The following is a 24355-nucleotide window of genomic DNA, read 5'->3' on the forward strand; positions in this document are numbered from 1 at the left end:
CTGCCACTCCACCGCCCCCGGCCCCCAGCCAGCCCTCCATCCTGTGACCACCTGGGCAGACCAGCCCTGTCCTCTGGGGCTAGAGCTGACACCTGCCTGTGGTCCCCTCTCCACCTTCTCAAGGCTCCGCCAGGTGGTTGCTGCACCTGTGGGCAGGTTCAAGGGTGTGCAATCTGCTGAAGATCTGGAGGACTTCCAACACACATTTCTCCTACAGACCACCATCCAATTTGACATGTCTGTGGTCCAGGGGCAGTTTGTGTGTGCAGCAAAGCTGGAGGCCTGGAGACATGCACACTCGGTCAAACTGGATTATTTTGGTGCTTGGGAAAATCCTGGTAACGTGGGAGGAGGGCACGGGGTTTATCTCTGGGACAAGTACGGATTCGCACATAAACCTTAAAGTCACAGAAAACCTTTCCTTTTTTAAAAACATTGTAACAATTTAACTGCCTTTATTTTTAAATTGTATGCACTGCCTAATTTAGCTTAGCAAACTTCCTCATCTGGCGCCCAGGGAGAGGGGGAGGGGAGTCCAGAGCGTGATGTGAGTGCCTCAGGGTCAGCCTATTGCGTCCCCGAACCACTGTGTTTTTCTGTCATTGCAGGTGATTTTCAAAGCCAAGTCAAAGTATTCTCCAGAATTACTCAAGTACCGGTAAGTACTGGGGCGGTCTCCTGAGAAAGCAGGTGAAAGGCTCACACTAGAGCTGCCCCCACAGGCGACAGGTGGCTGAACTTTCTGGGTCTCACAGCATGCCCACCTGGTTTAGGAACGAGAAGCCGGTGCCTCTCGGAACCCAGGAGGACGGGGAGGGGAGCACACCCAAAGCCCATGTGGGCCCTGAGCATGTGGGAGGCAGAGGGTCCCTGATGCCCGACGGGCCTGGCATCCCTCCTGTCTTCTCCCCACCCTCCTGCAGCGCAGCTGTGGTAGAGCCTGCCCCCTGCATTCCACCTGGTGGCCTGGCCCCAAGAGTAGCCACCACCTGCCTGTGGGCTCTGTTCTCCAGAGTTGCAGGGCCTGGGTATGGCAGTGGTCACCCCAACACCATCCGGCAAATACAGTTTTGACCATTAAGCACTCAGCTGGGTACCCTGAGGCAGGGCAGTAGGCTGGGTCTTGGTGGGGCAGGTGGTAAACACTGAGGGTAAAGATGTCCTTAACAGCGGAAAAACTTGCAGAAGCAGGCCAAGTGCCCTCAGTGATATGTTGCGTGCGTGGGCGTCTGTGCTGTGGCCTCTGGGGACTGGGGGGTTATGGGAATGTGGTGGAGGAAGTGAGGTCTGTGCCAGGGTGAATGGGAGGGGCTTGCAGTCTAGAAGGGAAGGCCTGCATTTGTGGTATATGCAGAAGGCTGTGGCTCTTCCCAAGTGTGCAGACTGCTCTGTGACCCCCAGGAGAGAACTGGGGGCTGAGAGAGCTCGGACTTGGGCAGAGGGGAGGGAGGCCAGGCATCTGGAGACGTGGGGTGGCGTCTTGATGTCCCTGCCCCGGAGACCTGCATACTGCGGGCAAATGTTTGAGGAAAGGCGACTTTAGCCACTTACCTCCTTGAATCAAAATGAAAATTTTATTATTTTGTTACTTTAAAAATATGCAAAAAAGGTATACGCATTGTATTTTATTTAAATATAAGGTCTATCCAGAAGGTGTCCAGCCATGTAATATGAAAAATAGAGACACTTATTGAAGAAGATACAAGATATAAGAAACATTGTACAGAGGACAAGGATACCTCAGTCTCCTTCAAAGTAGGCACCTTGGGACCTCACACAGTTCTCCCAGTCACCATCAGCTGCCCCATCACATTTTCCTGGATCTCATCAATGGTCTGAAATCTCTTTCCTTTCAAAGGGGATTTTAGTTTTGGCAAAATCCACAAGTGTCAGGGCCCCAATTCTGGGCTGTTGAGGGGCTGAGTCACCTGGGTAATTTGATTTTTGGCCTAAAAACTCTGCAGGAGACATGGCCAGCACATTGTTGTGGTGAAGCTGCCAATCACCAGTTGCCCACAGCTGTGGCCTCTGAATCATCTGAATAGTTTTTGAGAAGGAATGTTCAAGCTTAACCCAAAATTTGATGCAGATTGATTGCTGTACTCTCTCAGTCATTTTAAATGTGATGGCCATACAGTACCCATGCTCACTCAATGGCATCTACTGCCCCCACTGACTAGTACAGTGAAGTTGTCATTGTTCACGCATGAGCATTCCAGTCCACTCTCCCTGGCTGCCAGGTTACATCAGTGTCACCCAAACTATTCATTGTATTAACAATGGCTGGACTTATCTCAGACTGACCTTGCATATATTTTAAATTTATAAAGACTTTAATTACAATTCTAAAGGTGTATATTTTATTTCCCATTTTATATCTAAAGAAACTGAAGTTCATAAAGTTGCATGACAGGATCAGCCAAGGTCCAAGGAAGGAGACTCGTGGTGCGGTGTTGATTTTCCTCTGATCTTGGTGCTGCCTTCACTGCCTTTCGGGTTGTTTGGTTCATGTCTCTGCCATACAGCTTCGCTGGTGATGCTGGTCCATGGCAGGAGTCCAAAGGGTCCAGGTAGATGGTCCTCCCATCTCTGATCGGTAGCCTTTCCTCTGAATCCTTAATCTCTTCCTCTCCCTCCCTCTGCCCGCCCGCAGTCCCCACCCCTCCCCGAATCACAGGAGGCTGGGGTGGTGCGGGGCTGGGAGCAGAGAGTGTGAAGGGTGGGGTGGGGGAGAATATTCTAGTTGGATCACAGAGCCTACCTTGTCTTTGGTGCTTGGTTGAGGTTGGCGTAACTTGATGTGGGAGCTTCCAGAAGAAAACTGAGAGCGCAGGTCAGAAAGAAGGATTTTACCTATTTTATACCTCTGCTCTTGGGTGATGGGTTTTTCAGGTGAGAAGCCAGGTGCCAGGCAGACTTGCTCCTGGAACGGGGGTAGGGTTGGAGAGGCAGGCTGCGCTATCGGGGTGGGGTGGGGGGCTTTCGCTGGGAGGGGTTTGCAGAGTGGGAGGGGAAATCAAATGGAGTCAGTTGTTGGAGGGGAAGTGTGTGGGCTGAGAAGGGCGTCTGGAAGCCAGGAGGCTGAGGTCCCAGCGGGAGAAGCCAGTCAACTCAGATCAGACCATTCAGTTGCCAGGTGTGAAGAACCCCTGGGAGTTCTTAATTTCTCTCAGGCAGGTGCCACTGCAGCATTTCATTCAGGAGAGGCCCTTGGACACATTGGGTTCCCACCTCAAGCTACAGCTGCGGCCCCACTGTGTTTGTGAAGCTGAGTGAGTCAGCCCCGCCCCGCCCACTTTCTCACTCACGCAGCCGCAAGCTCCGGTGTTGGGGAGATGCTGCCCATTTGAATCCGATTTGCTCCTTCTCAGTCTGTGTGTTTGAATCGTTGGCTTAGGAAATATGAACACGGGGCACGGGAGTGCACTAGAGTACTTTGATTTTAAACATTTTTAGCTGTCTTTCCTCCATTTTTGGTTTCTTTTTTAAGTAAAAAGTATAACGAGCCACGCTCTGCTTTTCCCTTTCTGTAAGAAATCGGAGGCGTTAGAGCTTCATTAATGCCGTCCCCTCCCGTGGGGAGGTGGGGAGGTGCTAGCACCCGACCAAGCGGGAGAGCGAGAGCGAGGGGCGCTGCCTGAGGACTCGCCTCGCTCTGGGGCGCTTGCTGACCTGCCGGGAGCCGCTGCTTCTGGCCTCACAAGCAAGTGCTCATCCCAGATGCCAGGCCCCACTTATTTTCTTTTCCTTTTTCCATGTAATCAATTGATGATGCTATTCCAGTTGTCCCACTTTCCCCCTTCATTCCCCTCTGCGCTCCACCTCCCCCCACCAGCATTCCCCTCATTAGTTATGTCCACGGGTCGTACATACAAGTTCTTCGGCTTCTCCATTCCCGCTGGTTTTCTTATCTCTTCTGTCATCATGGGCTGTTTATTCTGACCTGTGGTTGGGGTTGAAAAGAAGTCATTTTTAGGCACAAAATACTGTTCTCGTGGAAACAGCCCTGCTGTTCAGCCCTGCTGGCTCTGTCCCTGGTGGTACACTCTACCCTCCGGATCTCCCCCTTTCTTCTGGAGCCACAGGCCAAGGGGGAAGCGTTATGCTCTATAAGGTACTTTTTCACTATGAAAGCTGTATGCGTTCACTAGGAAAGATTACGAGACAGAGAGAGAAGTTGTGAATTTACACACATGGAAAGAAGTGGTAGAACACGATACCGGCCCCTCCTCGCAGCGTGATTTCCTCGAACCCTGAGGGAACGAAGTGACGTGTTTCTTTGTAGGTTCTCAGTGTGCGGTTTCCAGGACAGAGCTGGTGTTTTATCTTTCTCAGTTTTGCTTCCTCACTTTTCTCTTACCGACAGGTCGTTAGTACTTTTGCCACGTTGTTTCCGTAAGAGGGCAGCAGGCTTTTCTGTAGCAGGTGGTTCTTTAGGCGCTGAATTCGGATTTGATAGAAGTCCATGGGCGGGAAGGTTTCAGGGAGAACGACGGGCTTGTGTAGACAGGAGATGGGGGCTGCAGGACAGGTTTGGGCACAGGGAGGAGACTGGTTTAATTAGCACGCTGTGCACCCATCGGTTGGTCTGGCTGTGGGCTGCAGGGGGTGGGCAGGCGTCAGTCAGGGCACTGTCGTGTTAGTTCTGGTCAGAGGACACGAGGCCCGGCCGTGGTGGCGAGAATGGGAAAGGGGCAGAGCTGGGGGAGCGTGAGTAAGGAGCCTATGCGGTTGGACCAGTGATTGAAGGTGTGTGGGTGAGTGTGAGTGTCTGTAGTGTGTTTGTGTGTATGTATGAATGTTTGTGAGCAAGAGAGTATGTTTGAATGTGTGTTAGTGTGTATGTTTGTATGTGGAAGTGTGTGAGAGTGAATGTGAGTGTATGTGCATGTGTGTGTGTTAGTGTGTATGTTTGTGGAAGTGTTTGTGACTGGATGTGAGAGAATGTGTGTCTGAGTGTGAGCATGCACGTGTGTTGGAATGTTAGTATGTATGTGTGTGTATGTGCGTGTGCTTGAGTGTGTTAGTGTGTTTTTATGTGGACGTGTGTGTGAATGTGTATGTGTGCATGTTTGCACGTGAGTGTGTCTGTGACTGTGGTCAAAGAAGCAAGCTCTCTGCAGTCTGAAGTGTCAGGGTGGAGATTGCTCATGGTGGAATTGTGGTTGTTCCGAAAGCTGGGGGAGGAACATTAGGGAGGAAGTGTGGACATGGAGGTGACCCCGGTGGGAGGCTGGTTGCCACAAGAGTCTGGACGAAGGACAGAGGCGGTGGCCCAAGGTGGCTTTTAGAGCTTGGTTGTGCAGAAGCTGTCTCTGAAGGAAGAGGGTGTGGAGGAGAGAGCCCAGGACGTCATTGTCACTTCGGGGAAAGAAGAGGAAGAGGAAGCAGGGGCTCCCCAGGGCCAGGTCAGAAGAGGAGGCGGGCCTGAGGAAGGTTAGGGAGAGGGTGCCCCGAGATTACACCTTTGAGTTAGCGAGTTGGTCATGGGGCCTGAGAGAATGGGGTCAGCATTGGGCCCAGAACCCCTGTGAGGAAGTCATTTTCGGGAATTTGCTATTGACAAAAGGAGGGGCTCTGGGGTGAGGACAGAGGGGACAGCACGAGGCACAGAACCCCCAGTCTTCGGGCAGTTCTCTAAGGAGGGAAGGGGCATCGTCCACCTCTCACAGGTGAGGACGTGTAGCCCAGCATGTGACAGCCTTGCTCTAATTGTATCTGGCCCCTGTCTCCCTGGTCACACCAGGCCCGTGAGGGTGAAGGCCGAGGCTGGGTGATGAGTCACGGCATGTGACAGTCTGAGCTGGGAAGGGCATGGGGGCCACCACAAAGCAGTGGTGGAGCCACCGTGGGGCGCAGGCCATGCCTGCTCCCTGGCACAGCACCGCCCCAGGCCCTGCGTCGGCCGCACACCACTTTCATAGCAGAGGACGAAGACTAGGAACTTCTCTCCATGTGGCACCTCAGGCCACCCCAGGGGCAGCCGTCGGGAATGCCAGGCGTCCAGAGGGCGCTTCCTCCAGGGGCCGTGCCCTTGTGCAGGTGGGAGTTGCCCATCACGCCCCACATCCACCGCAGAGGCACAGCAGATGGTGATAAATCCATGAAAACGGAGCTTTCGAGGAACCAGGAGGCAGATTTTCTGTGACTCCCAAAGACCTGCCTCTTTTCCTGTCTCCCTGCCCCCGACTTCCCCAGCTGAGGCAGTGTGGTTTAGAACAGAGGACAACACTGGGCCCGCTGCCCGTGGGCTCTCTCCCTGGCCGCCCTCCTGGCAGCCCAGCACGTAGCCCCACCTCAGGTCTGTATGTCTGTCTGGGGGGAAGTGGAAGCCTGGCCTGTTAGGGACCTGGCCTAGGGTGCCACAGGAATTTCCTGTTTCCCTGGCTCTGACCTACCCTCTTCCCTAAGCCCCACCACAGGCCTCACAGACGATTTCAGGAAGAGAAGAAACATTCCCACGTCAGAGGGACAGTGTTCCATGTGGCCAGGGTCCTGGTCTTAGCAACGGGAAAGCATGGAACAGAGTCCAGGGCCTGAAGATGAGGGCGGGCGGTGTATTGAGCACGCGCCGTGGTTCCCAGCCTGACATTTTGGCACAGGGGACACAGTGTGGGGCCGGGGGGCCTTCCTGAGCTCAGTCTGCTCGGGGAGATGGTGGCACCCAGAACTGAACAGCCGTACCAGTGTGCACTCCGTGATGGGGACCGCAGTGGACAGTATGGAGGGCCAGCTGGGAGGAGCTGGGGGTGGGGTGACGTGGGCATGCCACCCAGAGGGACCGGCAGGGACATGACAGTTGGTGAGAGTGAGGTGGATTAGAAGGGCCCTGAGCAGTGATCATCACATCCTATGTTTATTTTTCCAACAAAGTTTGTTGCTGCTTGAAAAGCTTTCAGTGTGTAACTGCACATGAAAGTGCATCAGTGAGACGGCCGAGCCCTGCCCGTCACCGTCCCTGCAGCACCGCTGGACCCCGGCCCCTCCCGCATTGCTCTCAGTTCCTTCAGTGGCACTGCCTGCCTAGGTCCTGCCAGTCACGCTCCCTCCTCAGCTCCGGGCCATCGCCTCCTGACCGGAGTCCCGTCATCCGGTCCCGCTCCACTGTCCCTCTGCGTACCCACCTGTGGGCCACCAGCCCCTGCAGCTTCTCTCCCACCCCGTCTGCCCCTGCAGGCTGTCCAGCCCCAGCAGGGCTGCAGAGGGAACAGCCTCCACCCTCTGACTCCACCTTGAAGGATGCAGCTGCTCCAGGTCAGGTTGTTTCCCCCAAAGGGCTGGGCTCATGGTGGCTGCAGGAAAGGAGAGGGACCCACCTCCCAATTCTGATGCAGACGCACGTCTTCATGTGGACTCACGCGTGTTTCCGCAGCCCCTGCTGGCACAGGGTGATGGGGCGGGGTAGGCTGACAGAAAGCACCAAACCTCCATCTCCCCAGGGAGGCGCGTGGGTCAGACTGTCCACGTGCTTCCGAGTCAGGGGGACCCGTCTGCGAAGTTAAAGCACAGGGACCAGGAAGGCACAGGCGGAGGTGTGCCTTTGTGCATGTGTGTGCATGCATGTGCACGTGTGTGCCTGTAAGGGGTACAGGAGGCAGGAAAGGCTTCTCGGAAGAAGTGATATTCGAGCTACAAGCTGAAGGATGAGGAATAAGGCCGAAAAAGTTCCTTAGATAGAATGTTTGTTCTGAAAAATCAGGTGAGGGACTTTGCTAGTGGACAGGAAATTACTGCGTTCAAGTTAGCTGGGGGGCCATGGGGTTGATCACAAGGCCCTGCCACCGTAGCTACTCCTCCGTCTCCTTTCTCTGTCTCTCCCTGTTTTTCTGTCCATTTCTCTGTGCCTGCCCCCCCAGCCTCCTCACACGGGCTCCTGTCACTGGTGTCTGAGCTGGGACTTGAACCCAGGTCTTCGTGTCCTGGTCTGTGACAGCTTTAAAAACACCATCACTGTCTGGCTGCAAAACCACTTCAGGCTGATGGTCTTTTGCCTTTGGACTTGTGAACGTTCAGTCTGAACCAGCCTGGTTTCAAGCCCAGGAAGCCTGTCTCTCATTTGTGTGCCTGTTGACCAGTGTCCACCCAAAGGAAGTGCAAGGTGGACAGGCCATGGGTTGCATTGTTAGCAGGTCTGAGAAGTCCTCATAGAAACCTTACACAGGTCACCGAGGAAGTGTGTGTGGCTCTGAGAAGCTACGAGTTCACAGTGGCCAGTGGCCAGGACAGCCGGCAGCACCTGCCTTGGGCAAGCTGGTGTGAGGGGCTATGAGAGTGCTCCCCGACTCCCACTTCTTCAATGACTTTTTTTAATAAACATGACCTCAGTCCCCAAAGAATGCGTGCAGGGTATAATATAGTGTGTTTTCGGTTGTTGGCACCAAGGCTCCCACAGGCTGACCTTGCCCCAAGTCCCCGGAGCCCAGGGTGGTGGCTGGCTCACTGGAACCCACTCTGCAGTCCAGCCTGCCCTCCAGACTCCGGACGCTTGGACACAGTGGGCGGGTGTTCATGCCCTGTCCAATCCTTAGTCCGCCCAGCAACAGGGCAAGTGAGGCTCCAAGAGCTATCGTACCTTCCTGAGGGCACAAGAGGTGGTCAGCCTGTAATTTGAGTCCTGGACTGGCCACTTGCACAGCCTGCCTGTGAAGTGTCTGTTAACGTTGGTGGGTTCTGCATCTGCAGTTCACCAAAAGAAGTCAGTTTTTTCTAGATTGACCCAGACCGTGCAGCCACGTGCATGTCCTGCTGCCTCACATGCCTCTCGCCACTTCCAGGTTGCCCCTCTACCTGGCCTCACTCCTCATCAGCCTCGTGTTCCTCTTGGTGAATCTCACCTGTGCCGTGCTGGTGAAGACGGGCAGCTGGGAGAGGAAAGCCATTGTCTCTGTGCGCGTGGCCATCAACGACACGCTCTTCGTCCTGTGTGCCGTCTCGCTCTCCGTCTGCCTCTACAAAATCTCCAAGATGTCCTTGGCCAACATTTACCTGGAGTCCAAGGTAAGGCGGAAACATGATCAAGAGCCCTCCATTCAGCATGTTCTAAAAATAGTATCCCGGTTTGCAAACAGACTCAACAAACACTTTTCACAGGTGACCTGCAAATGACCAGGCACACTGTGGTGGCCAGAACCCAGCGGCATGGGGGTCACAGAACTTTTCATGCAAGAAGCATTCCATCTGGGTGGCTCTGTGTATCAGAGTGGGAGGAATTATTCCCTGGTTTATAGATACGGTGGTTTAACCACATTTTAAAGGACAAGTGGGGAGATTGTGCTAAAAATGTTACTGGAAACACACATCAGTGTTCACTGGGTTCCAGGCGCTTTTCTGAGTGCAGGACAAGTGTCACCTCATGACTCTGCGAGCCCATCTTCTCTCTGCTTTGTGGATGAGGAAGCTGAGGCACACGGGTAACTAGCCACGCCCCCCCCCCCCCGCNCCCCCGCCCCAGGCGTGTAGCTGTAGAGCCCAGCGTCTCCCCGGCCGCCTGGCTGCAGGTCTGCCCTCCCCATCCCCGGGTCGCACGGCAGTGGAGACTTGGGTGCAGGCTCTTGTGGATGGGCGAGGCCCTTGAGGGTCTCAGTGGCAGTGGGAACTGGCCCTGGAGTTCAGGACGCCTTTGCTGTTGCTGACTGTGTGGGGAGGGAGCCAGACAAGCACCACACAACCCAGGTGTTTTCCTTTCCCAGGATGCAGAGGCTCTGACAGGCTGCTCAGGCTGGGGGCCCAGCACCCCCACCAGTCTGACCCCTGCTCTCCCTCCATTGAGAAGCCTAGTGGAGTGTGGTGGGTGGGGAGCAGATGCTGGGTGCTCCTGGGCTGTGGGACCCCTGCCCACATCACTCGGCCTCTGGCTCAGTTTTTGCACGTGGAGAAGGGTTGAGTGGTCTCTGGTGCTCCTGGAATTCCGCGGCTGAGTGTCCTGGGCCGTCCCCTGGTCTGTCCCCTGGTCCCCCTCCTCTGTGCTGGCCCCTCTGGCTGTGGGGCAGCTCTGACTCCCTCAGTGTCTTCAGTGACCGGTTGGTTCAAAGCTGTTCTTCTAACTTCAAAATACAAAGCTTTAATCAGAGCCCTCTGTGAACTGGCTGAACTCTTGCAAAATCCTGGCAAGAAGTGAGTGTTGCAGACTAGTTTTCCATCTATAAACTTTGATGAGTTTTAAACTTGATTTTGCCTTAATTTTCTGTTATTTACATTGTCTACCACCTAGGGGCCATCCACAGCTTTTAAGAACAGAATTGTGGCTTTAAGAGGAGGGTTAAGTTTTACATTGTCAGCTACCCTTGGGGGTCACTTCCATGGCAAACAAGCTAACAAACCTCTGCTGTCAAAATTGAATAGCTTGGATTGAGTTAATGACTTCCAAATGCAAAACTCAGATATGAATTTAAGTTTTCTTTACCTGTTTCTAGCTGGGGGTCCCCTAACTGACTTTGGAAATGGACAGCTTCATAATCTGGGTCACGGTCACTGATTCCCACCTACTCCAAGCCCAGAGTCCATCAGGACCCCATTCTCCCAGCCTGGAAGATGCTGGGTTTTAAGGAAGCACTCGCTGCCCAGAGCTGCAGGCATCTGCTCGGCTCTCTCCAGGCTACCGTGCCCCAGAGCATATCTGGTTGTCCCTAGATCAGAGGTGGGCACTGGGCTCCCAGGCTGCTCTTGGAGCTGTGTGGTGACCCTTGGAGATTGCACAAAGAAGCATTCTGACCTTGTTCTTACCAGCCCAGGCCTTGGGTTTGTGGCCCACATTTTAGGCCTGTTCAAGGAACCCCCCTAATCAAAGCCCAGGTTTCTCTGTGCAGATACTTTGAGATTTCAGAAGGGCTGCGGCATGTGGGTCTGAGGTTGAGGGTCCTCAGGGTTGAGGGTCCTGACGGGCCTGGGGTGGGCACAGGAGGAAACCCCTGTCCTCACCAGAGCGGGCGTGCCCCTCACGGCTTTCACTCTTCCAGGGCTCCTCCGTGTGTCAAGTGACCACTGTCGGTGTGACTGTCATCCTGCTGTACACCTCCCGAGCCTGCTACAACCTGTTCACCCTGTCCTTCTCTCAGAGCAGGAGCGTCCACTCCTTTGATTACGACTGGTACAATGTGTCAGACCAGGTCAGTGGGCGCGCGAGGCGTCACCAGCATGGCCCCTCTTTGCTTCGTGGCACCCGAGGTGGCAGAGAGTTTGAAGCTCTTTGCTGTTAAAGAGCTGGGTCACCCTCAGGGTCACTCACCTGTGAGGTATCTGCCTCCTTATCTGTGAAGTAGGATCGTAGCACCTGCTGCTCCAGTGCAACTGGGACACACACACCCCCTTTTCTCCTTTGCACCTTCTGGGGGCTCCTGTTAAGCTGCTTAAACATTTTTAAGTGCTTCCATATAAATGTAAATGCTCATACTAAAACATTATATTTAGGTTTCAGAAAATACACAAAACTACAAAGTTATGAGAATCTTTTTTTTTTGATGGAGTGGGAACACTAATGGCATTTGAGAAAGTCCAGAGGAAAGTGCTCGAGGACATGAAAGTGTTAGCAAAAGCTTATTTTTTCCATGGTCTCAATGGGATACTCTCTTTCTCCTTAACATATTTAGAAGGTCATAAATTATAAAGCAAAAGTACAAAGGTGGTGAAATATTAACTGGCAACCATGTTCACAGAAGCTCAGAATAAAAAGGAATGAGAACGAGCTGGCGTTTCTCTCATGTGATGAACACCGATTCCCCTCCCGTCCTGGACAGAGTGCTGGGCGTGCGGGAGTGAGCAGAGTCCCTCCTTGCAGAGAACTGGTGTCCCCAAGGAGGAGGCACACAGACGCCATTACAATAAGGAAGTAGGACTTGTTAGAAGGGAGTCTGTTGGATTGTGTTGCAAAGGCTTCTCCGCTTTCCCTGGAAAAGCATTGAATACCTGCTGCATACACATGTGCTTCTGAAATCCCCAGCAGCGCTCAGAACCTGGGCTGGGTTAGGGCTGTGGGGGAAAGAAGGGAATGACTGAGATGGGTTAAACCTGTGAGGACAAGCTGTCTTCAGAAGAGGCCAGTGAGGTGTTATAATTAGAAAAGATTGAAACAGCAACACAGCCCCCCCTCCCAGACCAACAGCACACGCAGGACGGGAGGGCATTGGGCAAGGCACTCCAATGCCTTGTTGAGAAGAAGGTGTGTCCAGTGTTGAGAGTATCACATATATAAAAATGTAAACTTTAAACATGATGCTCATAATACAGAAAGGATTGTTATTGTAGTAAAATACAAAATTTACTTTTTTAACAACTTATTGGCCATAGCGTGGTGACATTGCTACACAGCTGTCAACACTGTCCCCTCCAGAACTTTCTCGCCTTCCCAAACCGAAACTCTCAACCAATTACAGAACAGATTTGGTTTTAACAACATTATTTCAATTTTGAGCTTATAACAAATAAGAGCTTATAACAAATTTAAAATATGGTTACAATTTCTGAGCTTCTGTTGTTTTTAGTGAACATTTTCTTACAGACATCTAGGCTGTGTGGGGCAGCCAGTGGAATCTGGGAGCAAGACTGGGCTGCAGTTGCACATGCCGTCCGGGAGAATGGTGTGTTGAGACGTGTCACAGGTGGAATGCGAGATGCAGGTTTTCTGAAGAGTTCATGATTTGGTTTGGTTACCATACTTAAATACCCTGTGATAGTGAAGGAAACAGATCCAGCTTAGGTGACCGGACCCCTACAGCGGGGTCTTGGTGCACTGGTTTTGAACCTACGGCCTTGCTGGTCAAGTGGCCCAAACACCCCCTGCGCTTCCCCTGCATGCCTTTCGTCTGCCCACAGGGACAGAGCATCCACCCGAGGCTGCTCGGCCATCGCTCTGGTCCAGAAGCTTGATGTCTTGGACACAGAACTGTTTTCTAGAGGTTCTCACCTGCACGGAGCTCTGAAGAGTAAAGGATAGGACAAGGCTAGTGTGAAGAAAAGTTTACACACTGGCACGCTTATCCTAGGGTGAGAAGTAGGGTGACTCATACATACTTCCCTTAAGAATTAGGCAGAAGGCGACACATTCTTACTATTTAGCTGGTGAAGAAAAGACAGTCAGCTTTCATCTTGGACTTAATGTGGACCTGAGGAAGGATTTGGAAGGGGAAGTAATGAAACACCAGAGAGCGGCAGTTTGGGAAGAGGAGGACCTGTGGTTGGGACCGTTAGTGGTGGGTTGGCCAAAAAGTGTGTTTGGTTTTTTCTGTACTAAGATGGGTTTAGTAGCGCTTAGTTGTCTTTAACTTCAGTGGAAACTATTTTTTAGATTGTATTGTGTCAGCTGTCATATTAGTGTATGTTTAAAACTTAATCAGAATTGGTGAATTTTTGTGTAGCCATTTTAATATTAAAGATTGAAGAAAAGATGCAACATTGTTCAGCCTATTATGCTTTATTATTTTGAGAAAGATAAAAATGCAACTGAAATGCAAAAAAAAAAAAAGATTTCTGCAGTGTATGGAGATGGTGCTATGACCGATCAAACGTGTCAAACGTGGTTTGTGAAGTTCCGTGCTGGCGATTTCTCACTGGTCGATGCTCCATGGTCGAGCAGACAAACCAGCTGAAGTTGATCGTGATCAAATGGAGACATTAATTGAGAGCAATCAACATTCCACCACGTGGGAGACAGCTGACACATTCAGAATACCCAAATCAAAAAGTTGTTGGTAAAATGAAAAATGTGTCTTATTTTGCAGAAAAAACTAAACAGATTTTTTTGGCCAACCCTGTGTTACCTGGCTTCAGCCTGCACATTTTAGGGGAATGGATCACACCGGATCAGAGGTGCTCTCTGTTCCAAGGTAGGAAGACTGCGTCCAGCCAAGTCCCTCCACCCTCAGCCTTGACCCTGCCGCCTCTCTCCCCGCAGGCGGACCTGAAGAACCAGCTGGGAGACGCCGGCTACATCGTGTTCGGAGTCGTCCTTTTCGTGTGGGAGCTCCTGCCCACCACCTTAGTTGTCTACTTCTTCCGAGTTAGGAATCCTGCAAGGGACCTTGTGAGTAAACCATTTTATATTTACAGAAGATACCTCCTTACTCTAATCACAAACACATGGTTGGAATTTTTTTCTTCAATTTTTTGTTGGAGAACCTCTTCCGTCCTGTTGTGAGAGAAAAAGTTCCCATATATAATTGAAACTGTTATCCACCCTGGCTGGTGTAGCTCAGTGGATTGAGCGCAGGCTATACGAACCAGAGGATCGAGGTTCGATTCCCAGTCAGGGCACATGCCTGGGTTGCAGGCCAGCTCCCAACAGGGATGCACTAGAGGTAACCATACATTGATAGTTCTCTCCCTCTCTCCTTCCCTTCCCCTCTAAAGATAAATAAATAAAATCTTTTTAAAAAGGTAAGAATCTGTTATCCCCCTTGATTCTTTTTTGAGGGAAATGTGTTTTGCAGTGTAGTTTTATTTTGAAAATGAAATTGTAAATGAAAGTGAGTTGTATCTCAGGGCCTGGAGAGAGGGATTAACTACTTTTCCTAATGCAACAGCAGCCTCAGTAGTATTTGAGCCTTGACTTGCCAGGAACTGAATCTATTAGCTTCTATTTTAGCAAAGGAAAATGGAAAATTCAGTTCTTTATCCCTATCTCCTGTTGAATGGGGTGATAGGGAATTTAAAACATTGTGGGAAAAAAAAGACTGCTAAAGCCACTCCCCTAGTCTGGTCACATTTCTACTCACTGACTTTACATAAAGTGTTTATGAGGGCAGACAGAAAATGCAAAACCCGGCAGTGAGGATGCCTGGGAAGCTTTGCTCCATAAATTATTCCAGGCACACTAACTAGTGGTAGCATTTTGAATCACTGGTGTATGAAACCCATGGGAAAGTATAATGAAACGTAGTTTTTTGTCCAGTGTGAGCAAAATGTGAGTGGTAAGGAGAGCTAATATGTAATAACCAGTCTGTGGTGCTTTGTTTTGTGTTTTTCTTATTCATCTCTGCATAGTCACTAATGAGCCAGGAATAGAAGAAGATAAGTGAGACTGGAGTGGGCAGGTGGTGGGCCTTGAGAGACAGTGGGCCCCTCTTTGAACATTTGGTGAAATTCACCTGTGAAGCCGTATGGTCCAGGGCGACATTTTCTAGATCTCAAGACCTGTTCCTGCCCTTTCATTTTCATTGTCTGACCTTGGTGTGCTTTGAGAACACTCAGAGGCTTCTGTCCCGTCAGACCCTAAGCACTTCCTCATGGGATCAGTAGATTGCTTTGCACAGTGTGGACATTTTGATGTTGTTAATGTTTGCTATCCATTGGCATGGTATGTGCTTCCATTTATTTGTATTTTCAGTTTCTTTTTTTTTAATATACTTTATTGATTATACCATTACAGTTGTTCTATTCCCCCCTTCATTCCCCTCCACCCGCACACTCCCTCCCCCACCCTTCTCCCCCCTTAGTTTATATCCACGTGTCTCAACTTCTTTAGATTCTATATTTCCCCCGCTATTCTCACCCTCCCCCTATCTATTTTCTACCTACCATCTATGCTATTTTCTGTGCCTTCTCCCCCCTTCTCCTCCTCCCACCCCCCTGTTTCTAACCCTCCATGTGTTCTTCATTTCTATGGTTCCACTCCTGATCTAGCTGTCCTCTTGGTTTGCTTTTGTTTTAGGTGTGGTTGTTAATAACTGTGTGTTTGCTGTCCTTTCACTGTTAATATTTTTCATCATCTCTTTCTTATATAAGTCCCTTTATCATTTCATATAATAAGGGCTTGGTGATGATGAACTCCTTGAACTTGACCTTATCTGAGAAGCACTTTATCTGTCCTTCCATTCTAAATGAAAGTTTTGCTGGATAAAGCAATCTTGGCTGTAGGTCTTTGGATTTCATGACTTGGAATACTTCTTTCCAGCCCCTTCTTGCCTGTAAGGTCTCTTTTGAGAAATCCGCTGACAGTCTGATGGGTACTCCTTTGTAGGTGACTGTCCCCTTATCCCTTGCTGCTTCTAGGATTCTCTCCTTCATTTTAGTCTTGGCTAATGTAATTATGATGTGCCTTGGTGTGTTCCTTCTTGGGTCCAACTTCTTTGGCACTCTCTGAGCTTCCTGGATTTCCTGGAAGTCTATTTCCTTTGCCAGACTGGGGAAGTTCTCCTTTATTATTTGTTCAAATACGTTTTCCACTCGTGGCTGTTTCTTTCCCCCTTCTGGTACCCCTATAATCCGGATGTTGGAACGTTTAAAGATGTCCTGGAGGTTCCTAAGCCTCTCCTCATTTTTTTGAATTCTCATTTCTTCATTCCTTTCTGGTGGGATGTTTTGTTCTTCCTTCTGGTCCATTCCATTGATTTGAGTCCCAGTTTCCTTTCCATCACTATTGGTTTCCTGTGCATCTCCCTTCATTTCAATTAGTTTAGCCTTCATATGTTCCTCTAATTTGTGACTCTGTTCCTCTAATTTGTGACTATAATCTACCAGTTCTGTGAGCATCCTGATAAATAGTGTCCTGAATTGTGCTTCTGAGAGGCTGGCAATTTCTCGGTCGCTTAGAGTTATTGGCTCTGGGACTTTGAGTTCTTCTCGCACCATCTTTCGGGTTGTTCGTGCCTGTTCCATAGCAGGATCAGAGCCCTAAAGTGTTCACTAGAACAGGGCAACTAAGTCGCTGGGTTGTGACGTTGTATGTGGGGGCGGGGTCAAAGAGGGACAGTGGCTCTCACTGGTATTGCAAGGCAACTAAGTCGCTGGGTTGTGACGCTGTATGTGGGGGCGGGGTCAAAGAGGGACTCTGGCGTCCGGTCTGCCGCCTGCCACCCCGGCCCTCACCGGTGCCGAAGGGCAACTCAGTCGCTGGGTTGTGACGTTGTATGTGGGGGTGGGGTCAAAGAGGGGCAATGGCTTCCCTCCGGCGCCCGCAGCCGTGACCCCCACCAGCACCGCAGCCACCACTGTCACCAGGGCCACGTGCCCCACTCCACTGCACGCGAGTGTGCCACCACTGTCAGCCCTTCACCACTGGGTTCGCCCCCTGGGGCCTGCGTGGTCCGTCTCACTGTGCGCGAATGTGCGACCTTGGTCAGTCTGCCCCGCACCCCGACTAGGTCCGGGGTGCCTGTGCTTCTAGGTCTGTCCTTCCCGACCCTGCTCCGCTGCTGGCTCTGCCTCTCTTACCATCCCCGTTGAACAGTTCGTAGCTGTCGGACTTGCGTATAATTCGGTTTTCTGGTCTCTGGGTGTGTCTTAGTTCTCCAAAACTTTTGTTGTATCCAAACTTGGTTGTGGGAGAAGGCACAGTGTTTCCACCTATGCCTCCATCTTGGCGGAAGTCCCTGTATTTTCAGTTTCTTTCTTCAGTGTGTTACAGTTTCTGAGTACAGGTTTTTGGTTAACTGTATTCCTAGGTACTTTGTTTTTGATGCAATTATAAAGGGCATTGTTTTCTTAATTTCTCTTTCTGATAGTCTATTATTGTTATATAAAAATGCAACCTATATCTGAATATGAATTTTGCATCCTGATGCTTTGCTGAATTTATCAGTTCTGGAGTTTTTGGTGGAATCTTTAGGGTTCTCTCTATATAGTATCACATCATCTTCAAATACTGACGGTTTTACTTCTTCCTTTCCAATTTGCATGCCTTTTGTTTCTTTTTTTGTCTAATTGCTGTGGCTAGGATTCCCAGTACTATGTTGAATAAGAGAGGTGAAAGTGGACATCCCTGTCTTATTCCCGATCTCAGGAAAAACACTTTCAGCTTTTTCCCATTGAATGTGATGTGGCTGTGGGTTTGTCATACATGGGCTTTATTATGTTGGGGTATGATCCCTCTATTTCCATTTTGCTGGGAGTTTTTATCATAAATGGATGTTGGATTTTGTCAAATGTTTTTGTATCTATTGATATGATCATATGATTTACCATATTTTGCTGAGTATAATGTGCACTTTTTTGGCCCAAATTTTTGAGGGAAAAATAATGATATGTTTTATATGTGGGTAATACTAATTCTGTATTTATATAAATGTTTTTAATTCTTTTATTTGTACTCATGTGTTGAAAGTGTAACTTGAGGAAACAATAACGATATCCGTATGCAAAATAATACCCTTGAATACGATCATCAGTTTTGTTTCTAAATAGAAATAAATAAATAATTGAATTTAAAAATTAAAACGAAAGATTTTTTTCCCTGAAAGTTTGGGCCAAAAATGTGGGTGTGCACTATACACTGAAGCGCATTATACATGGCAAAATACAGTATATGTTTCCTTTTTGTGTATGTTGTGATCATGTTAATTGGCTTGCAAAGAGCGTACCAACCTTGCATCCCAGGAATAAATTCCACTTGATTATGATGTATGATCTTATAATGTATTGCTGGATTCATTCTGATAATATTTTGCTGAGGATTTTTGCATCAGGATATTGGCCTACAATTTTCTTTCTTCATAACGTCCTTGTCTGGTTTTGGTATCAGGGTGATGGTGGCCTCTTAAAATGGGCCTGGGAGCCTTCCCTCCTCTTGAAATTTTTGGGATGGTTTGAGACGATAGGTATTAATTCTTCTTTGAATGTTTGGTAAAACTCCTCTGTGAAGCCATCTGGTCCAGGACTTTTGTTTGTTGGGAGTTTTGGGTTACTGCTTTGTTTCGTTAGCAGTTACCAGTCTGTTCCTATTTTGTTTCTTTCTAATTCAGCCTTGGAAGATTTTATGTTTCTAGGAATTTATCCAGGTTGTTTATTTCATTGCCATACAATTGTTGTAGTATTTTCTGACAATCTTGTTTCTGTGGTGTTGGTTGTCACTTCTCTTTCATGTCATTGTTCTGTTTCGTCCTTTCTGGAGTTGTGTGCTTTCTTTGATGTAGGACATATTTTCTTGTCTGTTTGTTTTGGTTGACAGTGTTTGTTTCTGTGTATCAGGTAGACCTGCCTCACCTTCTGTTCTGGGAAGAGTGGCCTTGTGTAGAAGGTGTCCTGTGGGGCCCAGGGGCACAGTACCCCTGGTCACCTGACCTGGGTGCTCTAGCAGTGTTTCCGGTGTGGATTTGTGTGTCCTCCTGTTGTAGTTGGGCCTCATAGATGCTGGCCCGTGGGGGATGGTGTTGACCCTCAGGCAGGGTAACTGAGGGCTGCCTGTGACTGTATCGGGGTAATTGTTGCTCAGGGGCTGACCCCATGGTGCAGAGGTTGCTGTGGGGGGACTCAGGTGCCAGCTGAGGCCAGCCATCAGGTGTGTTGGTTATGGAGTCACCTGGGTCAGGTCTGGTGTGTGGTCTGAAGCCTGTTGGGAGGGGCTCCAGTGTGGGGTAGGGCCAGCTACCACTTGTGCTGGCTTTGGGGCTACTTGGTGGGGGTTATGATGAGTAACAGGACTGGCCACCATTCATGTGGAGTTTGTGGACCTTTGGGAGAATCTGCAGTGTGAACTAAGACAGGCCACTGCTCTGTGGAGGGTCTGCAGCCTCTGGGAGAAGCCCTGGCTGGGGGGTGGGTGAGGGGACATCTCAGAGAGACATGGGGGCAGAGCGACCAGTGTTAGCAGGTTAATGGAGTGTGACAGATTTTGCACCTGCTTGTCCTGAGCCAGCTGGGTGGGAGGAGAGTTTACAAAGGAACAATGGTGCCTGCCAGCACTCTATCCCCCTGCGAGTTCCCCGCCCCCTGCCTGTCCATTCCTTGCCTTTCTCCCTGTATGTCCCAGTTGCCTCTCGAGCTCTTGCCCTGTGCTGGAGCTGGGAGCCAGTAGTTAGTGTGTGAGCCTGCTAGGAGCAGCGTCTGGCTCCCATAGCCCTTTGTCTCTCATGGACAGGATCTGCTGGTCTTCAAAGCCAGATGTTATAAGGCACCTCTTCCCGGCACAGGAGCCTCAGGTCAGGTGCCTGGTATAAAGCTGTGCCCCTTACTCCCCTGAAGAGACCTCTGTAGCTGAGCATGTCTCCGTTTATTAATCACTGTGTGTGTGTGGGACCGTGTCTGACCCTCCTACCTGTCTTGACGTGGCTTCTTAATATCCTTAGTTGTAGGACTTCTGATCCCAGTCTCCAGGTGGCTCTCAGTGATGATGGTTCTGTAGTTTTGTTCAGGAGTTCCCAAGCCCCAGTCCTCAGACCAGCACTGTTCCATGGCCTGTTAGGAACCAGGCTGCACAGCAGGTGCAGCAAAGGACTTGTTCCCCCTTCCAGCACCCGCCACAGTCCGTGGAAAAGTTGTCATCCACAAAACCAGTCCCTGGTGCCAAAAAGATTGGGGACCGCTAGTTGTAATTTTGATGTGTTTTGATGAGAGAAGGTGAGGTCAGCATTTACCTACTCCACCATCTTGTCTCCGCCTCCTTTTTATGCTCATTCTTAGATCAGAAAACTGAGGCTTGAGGTGGCCTGGCAAGTAGGAGACAGAGCCAGGATTCTAACCAAGTAGGTCTGGCTCTGGAGTCCATGATTTTAATTATTGCGCCACCCTGTGGCTTTCCTTGGCATAGTAAGGTTTGGAGAAGAAACTCAATTCCTAACACACTAAGTCCTCAATTAAGGTTTCCGATAGCTTCTGGGGCTTTAAGTGGAATGATGTATAACAAACCGATTTTAACCACTGACTGCCTGACAGAAACCAGAGAGAAGCTCCTGTGGCCTCTCAGCAATGTTACAATGAAATGTCAGTGCAGGACCTGCTGCACGCAGGTCTCGATACTAATGCTGTTACTGTACGTCTGGACTGCTTGGAGGAAAGTCGCCTAATATCCTTGGGGGAAATTCACAACTTATGCTCATCAGGCTTAAAAGGGCACACTACAGGTGTGCTTTTAGGGAAAAGACACTACAGGTGGGGCATTTCTGCAGAATGTGATTTACCGTTTGTGTCCATAATTCAGCAAGTGTAAACCAGCCTCTGCACTTGACGTTGTACTCAAAGGGTGGCTGTGCTGTCCCATCAGATTACCGTGGGGCTCGGTGTACAGTTCTCAGGCCCTGTCCTGGCCCCAGGTCAGCATCTCTGAGGTACAGTTTGAGAATCTCTTGCCGTAATTTTTTTTTGTATAAATAGCATTGAGATATAATTCCCATACCATAAAATTCACCCATTACATGTGTACGATTCAGTGGTTTTTTTGTATATTCAGATATGTACAACCATAGCCAGTTTTTAGAACATTTTTATCACCTCACAGAGAAACCCTGTACCCTTTCTGTAGCACTCCCCTCAAATCTACTTTCTGTCTGTGGATTTCCCATTTGTGACTTTCATGAAAATGGGGTCATGTCACGTGCAATTTTCTGCGACTGGCTTCTTTCATTTGGCATAATGTTTTTAGAGTTCATCCACGATGTAAGCATGTATCAGGACTTCATTCCTTTGCATGGCTGAGTAATATTCCACTGTACGGATATACCATCTCTTGTTAGCCCTTCATCCATTGACAGACACTTGGGTTGTCTCTATGTTTTGAGTTGTGAATAATGGTGCTGTGAACATTCATGTGCTAGTTTCTGCCTGAACACATCTTCATTTCTCTTGGGGATATAGCTCAGAGTATAGTTGCTGAGAACAATGTTTAACTCTTTGACAAGGTGCCAGACTCCTCCCCACAGAGGGTGCACCGCTTCACACTCAGCGGTAGTGTGTTCTGGGTCCTGCGTGTACTGTCCAGCATGTTTCCTGATGCTTTGCTGCTAGATGTCCTGACGGCCATGCAGGGGTATCTCACATGCCTTTTCCTAATGACCAAAGATGCCATGCACCTTTCCATGTGCTCAGTGGCTTTCTTGGAGAAATGTCTCTTCAGATCCTTTGCTCATTTTTAAATTGAGTCATTTTTTTATTGAGTTGTAAGAGTTCTTCACATTATTTCAGATGTGACTCTTTGTCAGGTATATGATTTGCAAACATTCTCTCCTATTCTGTGGGCTGTCATTTAAATTTCTTGGTCGTGTCCTTTGAAGCACAAAAGTTCTAAATTTTGATGAAGTGCAACTTACCTGTTTTTTCTTTTGTTGCTCATGCTTTTTATCTCATAGCTAAGAATTCTTAGCCAGATTCTAGGTCATGAAGATTTGCCCCTGTGTTTTCTTATAAAAGTTTTATGGTTTTTACTCTTTACTCTTACTTTTAAGGTCTTTGGTCCATTTTGAGTTACTTTTTATAAGAGGTAAGGGTCCAACTTCATTCTTTTGCATAGGTGTTCCTGAACTGCTACAAATAGTAAATTATAAGGTATCACACCTTGTGTAAGTTCTACTTTGCTCCCCACATTTGGTGGATTTGTCTTAGAGAAGCAGGGATTCACATATGGATACCTTCCATAACAACTTGGGTTCATTCTCTGTTGGTTAACTTTTATATGGGCCACTGTGACATGTATGTACAAGGACGTCAGACAACTGCTGGTTTCTATGCCACACTTGGTTTGCCATATCGTATAGTCCTGACCTGCCTACTTGGAACCAGTCATTTGAAATTCTTTGAGAGGTAAACTCAGCTTGGGAACAGAAACAGGATGAAATAATTAGAGAGGCAGGGTATGGAAGCCAATAAGGAACTTTTTCAGAATTATTTCACCATCATCATTTTATTATTTTATTGTTTTATTATTACTTTATTATTTTATTGTTGTAAATGCCCACTTTATTATACAGGTTTAGATCCAATGTGGGACTGTCTGGTCTGGCTGATTTAGGCATTGTCTGTTTTTTTGTTAAGGGATTGATACTTGGAGAATTCATTGTTGTCAGCAGAGCTCTGAAAGATTTTGTCCACACTGAGTAAAGAAATAGAGCCTCTTATAATAAAAGTGAAATGGACATGGTCATGGACAGGGGGCCTCTGTCCGGAGGAGCAGAGCATCCTGTGTCTCCCGTAAGAGGTCTTGTTGTTCTTTGCCTGGTGAGAGGCCCAGTGTGTGAACGTGCACTAACCCAGCAGCTGTCTTTCTAGACCAGTCCTGGGATGGTCCCCAGCCATGGATTCAGCCCCAGATCCTACTTCTTTGACAACCCCCGAAGATACGACAGCGATGATGACCTTGCCTGGAACATTGCCCCTCAGGGATTTCAGGGAAGGTAAGCCCCTCCCCGTCGTGAGGTGTGGTGAGGGCTGCCCCAGTGAAATGGACTGCAGCAGGAAAAACCGCCTGCATGGGAGCCCTGAAACCAGGGCTGGGTGAGAAGCCTGCTTGTGAGGTGACCTGTAGCCAGAGCACAGCCCCTCCCACGATCATATGCTTCTTACCTGGGCCAGGTCACGGGCACAGTCTGCAGACAAGAGGGTGGCAGCCCCTGGGGCTCCTGTCCCTTTACTCAGCCACACACCACTGCCCAGTAATCATCATGTCCCTCTTCCAACCTGTGCCTCCAGGACTTTGAGGCCGCTAGGATGAGGAGGGGAGGACAACTGCCAACCTAGTGCTTGGTGTCCCCAGGACCTCGCACTGTTCTTGTGGAAAGGAAGCTTCAGGCCACTTAGAAGTAAAAGCTGATTGTAGGCAGTCCTTTGTGGGTTTAAAGATCTATCATTAACATTTTACATAAAACCCTTCCTCTCCCCTCCTCCCAGGAGGAAATGAAAAAGGAGGAGATGTAGAAGACCTTAGAAAACCATAAAAGAGCTCTGAAGAAAAGGGCCAGTGTTTTAGGGACTGGGGAGTGGAGTGAGAACCTGGGAGAACACATTGCTTCCTAAGTGGGCTGGGTGGCAGAGCACCTGGTCAGATGGAACAAAAGATGGTGCTTGGGCAAAAGCAAAGCAGACCCATCCGAAATGTAGGGGATATGGGTCATCTGGAAGTGAGTTCATAATGGACAAGGTGTTCCCATGTCCAAAGTTGTCCTGACCTTTCCCCCCTAACACTGTTCCCTTACCCAGTCACCCGGCTGCACTTCCTGCTTGGCATGTTCCTCTGTGGGTGCCCTCACCTGCCGGGAGCAGCAGAGCTGAGTGAGTCCTCACTACCTACGTGGAGGAAAGAAAGACCCCTGTCCCTCCACAGACAGAGGGAAATAATAACAATTGCACATTATCGAGTGCTCATTGTATATTAAAATACTGTTCTAAGCATTTTATAGGTACTAAATTTAAAAAGCCCGACAGGGTAGTCACAGGTGATAACACTGAAAGTTACCTGTCCGAAAGCACACAAGTAGAGAATCATTCGCGCGCTGTGTTGGCATTCAGATGCGGTTTGTTGCTAGCACATTTTGTTACACACCGTGATTGGTTTATGGTCCAGTAACACTGTACTGGTGAACTCTGAAGAGCTCAGTAGACTGTTGTGAGTGGACTTCTAGCCACTGCACAAAGCACCGTCTGGTGGGAAAATGGGTGACAAGAAACTGCTTTTAAAAACCTTGGAATTGCCGGGAGTTCACACAGAATCCCAGTGCTGTTTACC

General features: G+C 49.3%; 1 protein-coding gene across 1 annotated transcript in view; it reads left to right on the forward strand.

Annotated features, from left to right (window-relative positions):
- Positions 1-24355, forward strand: part of GPR137B (G protein-coupled receptor 137B) — a 50283-nt gene that overhangs the window by 20100 nt on the left and 5828 nt on the right. The window contains exons 2-6 of the mRNA XM_037037314.1: positions 609-658; positions 8775-8997; positions 10956-11105; positions 13886-14014; positions 22903-23027. Coding sequence (XP_036893209.1) covers positions 609-658; positions 8775-8997; positions 10956-11105; positions 13886-14014; positions 22903-23027 — 677 coding nt within the window. The remainder of the gene's footprint in view (positions 1-608; positions 659-8774; positions 8998-10955; positions 11106-13885; positions 14015-22902; positions 23028-24355) is intronic.

This window comes from Sturnira hondurensis, unplaced genomic scaffold, assembly GCF_014824575.4.
Source record: "Sturnira hondurensis isolate 20B ecotype Veracruz unplaced genomic scaffold, ASM1482457v3 Scaffold0022977, whole genome shotgun sequence".
NCBI lineage: Eukaryota > Metazoa > Chordata > Mammalia > Chiroptera > Phyllostomidae > Sturnira > Sturnira hondurensis.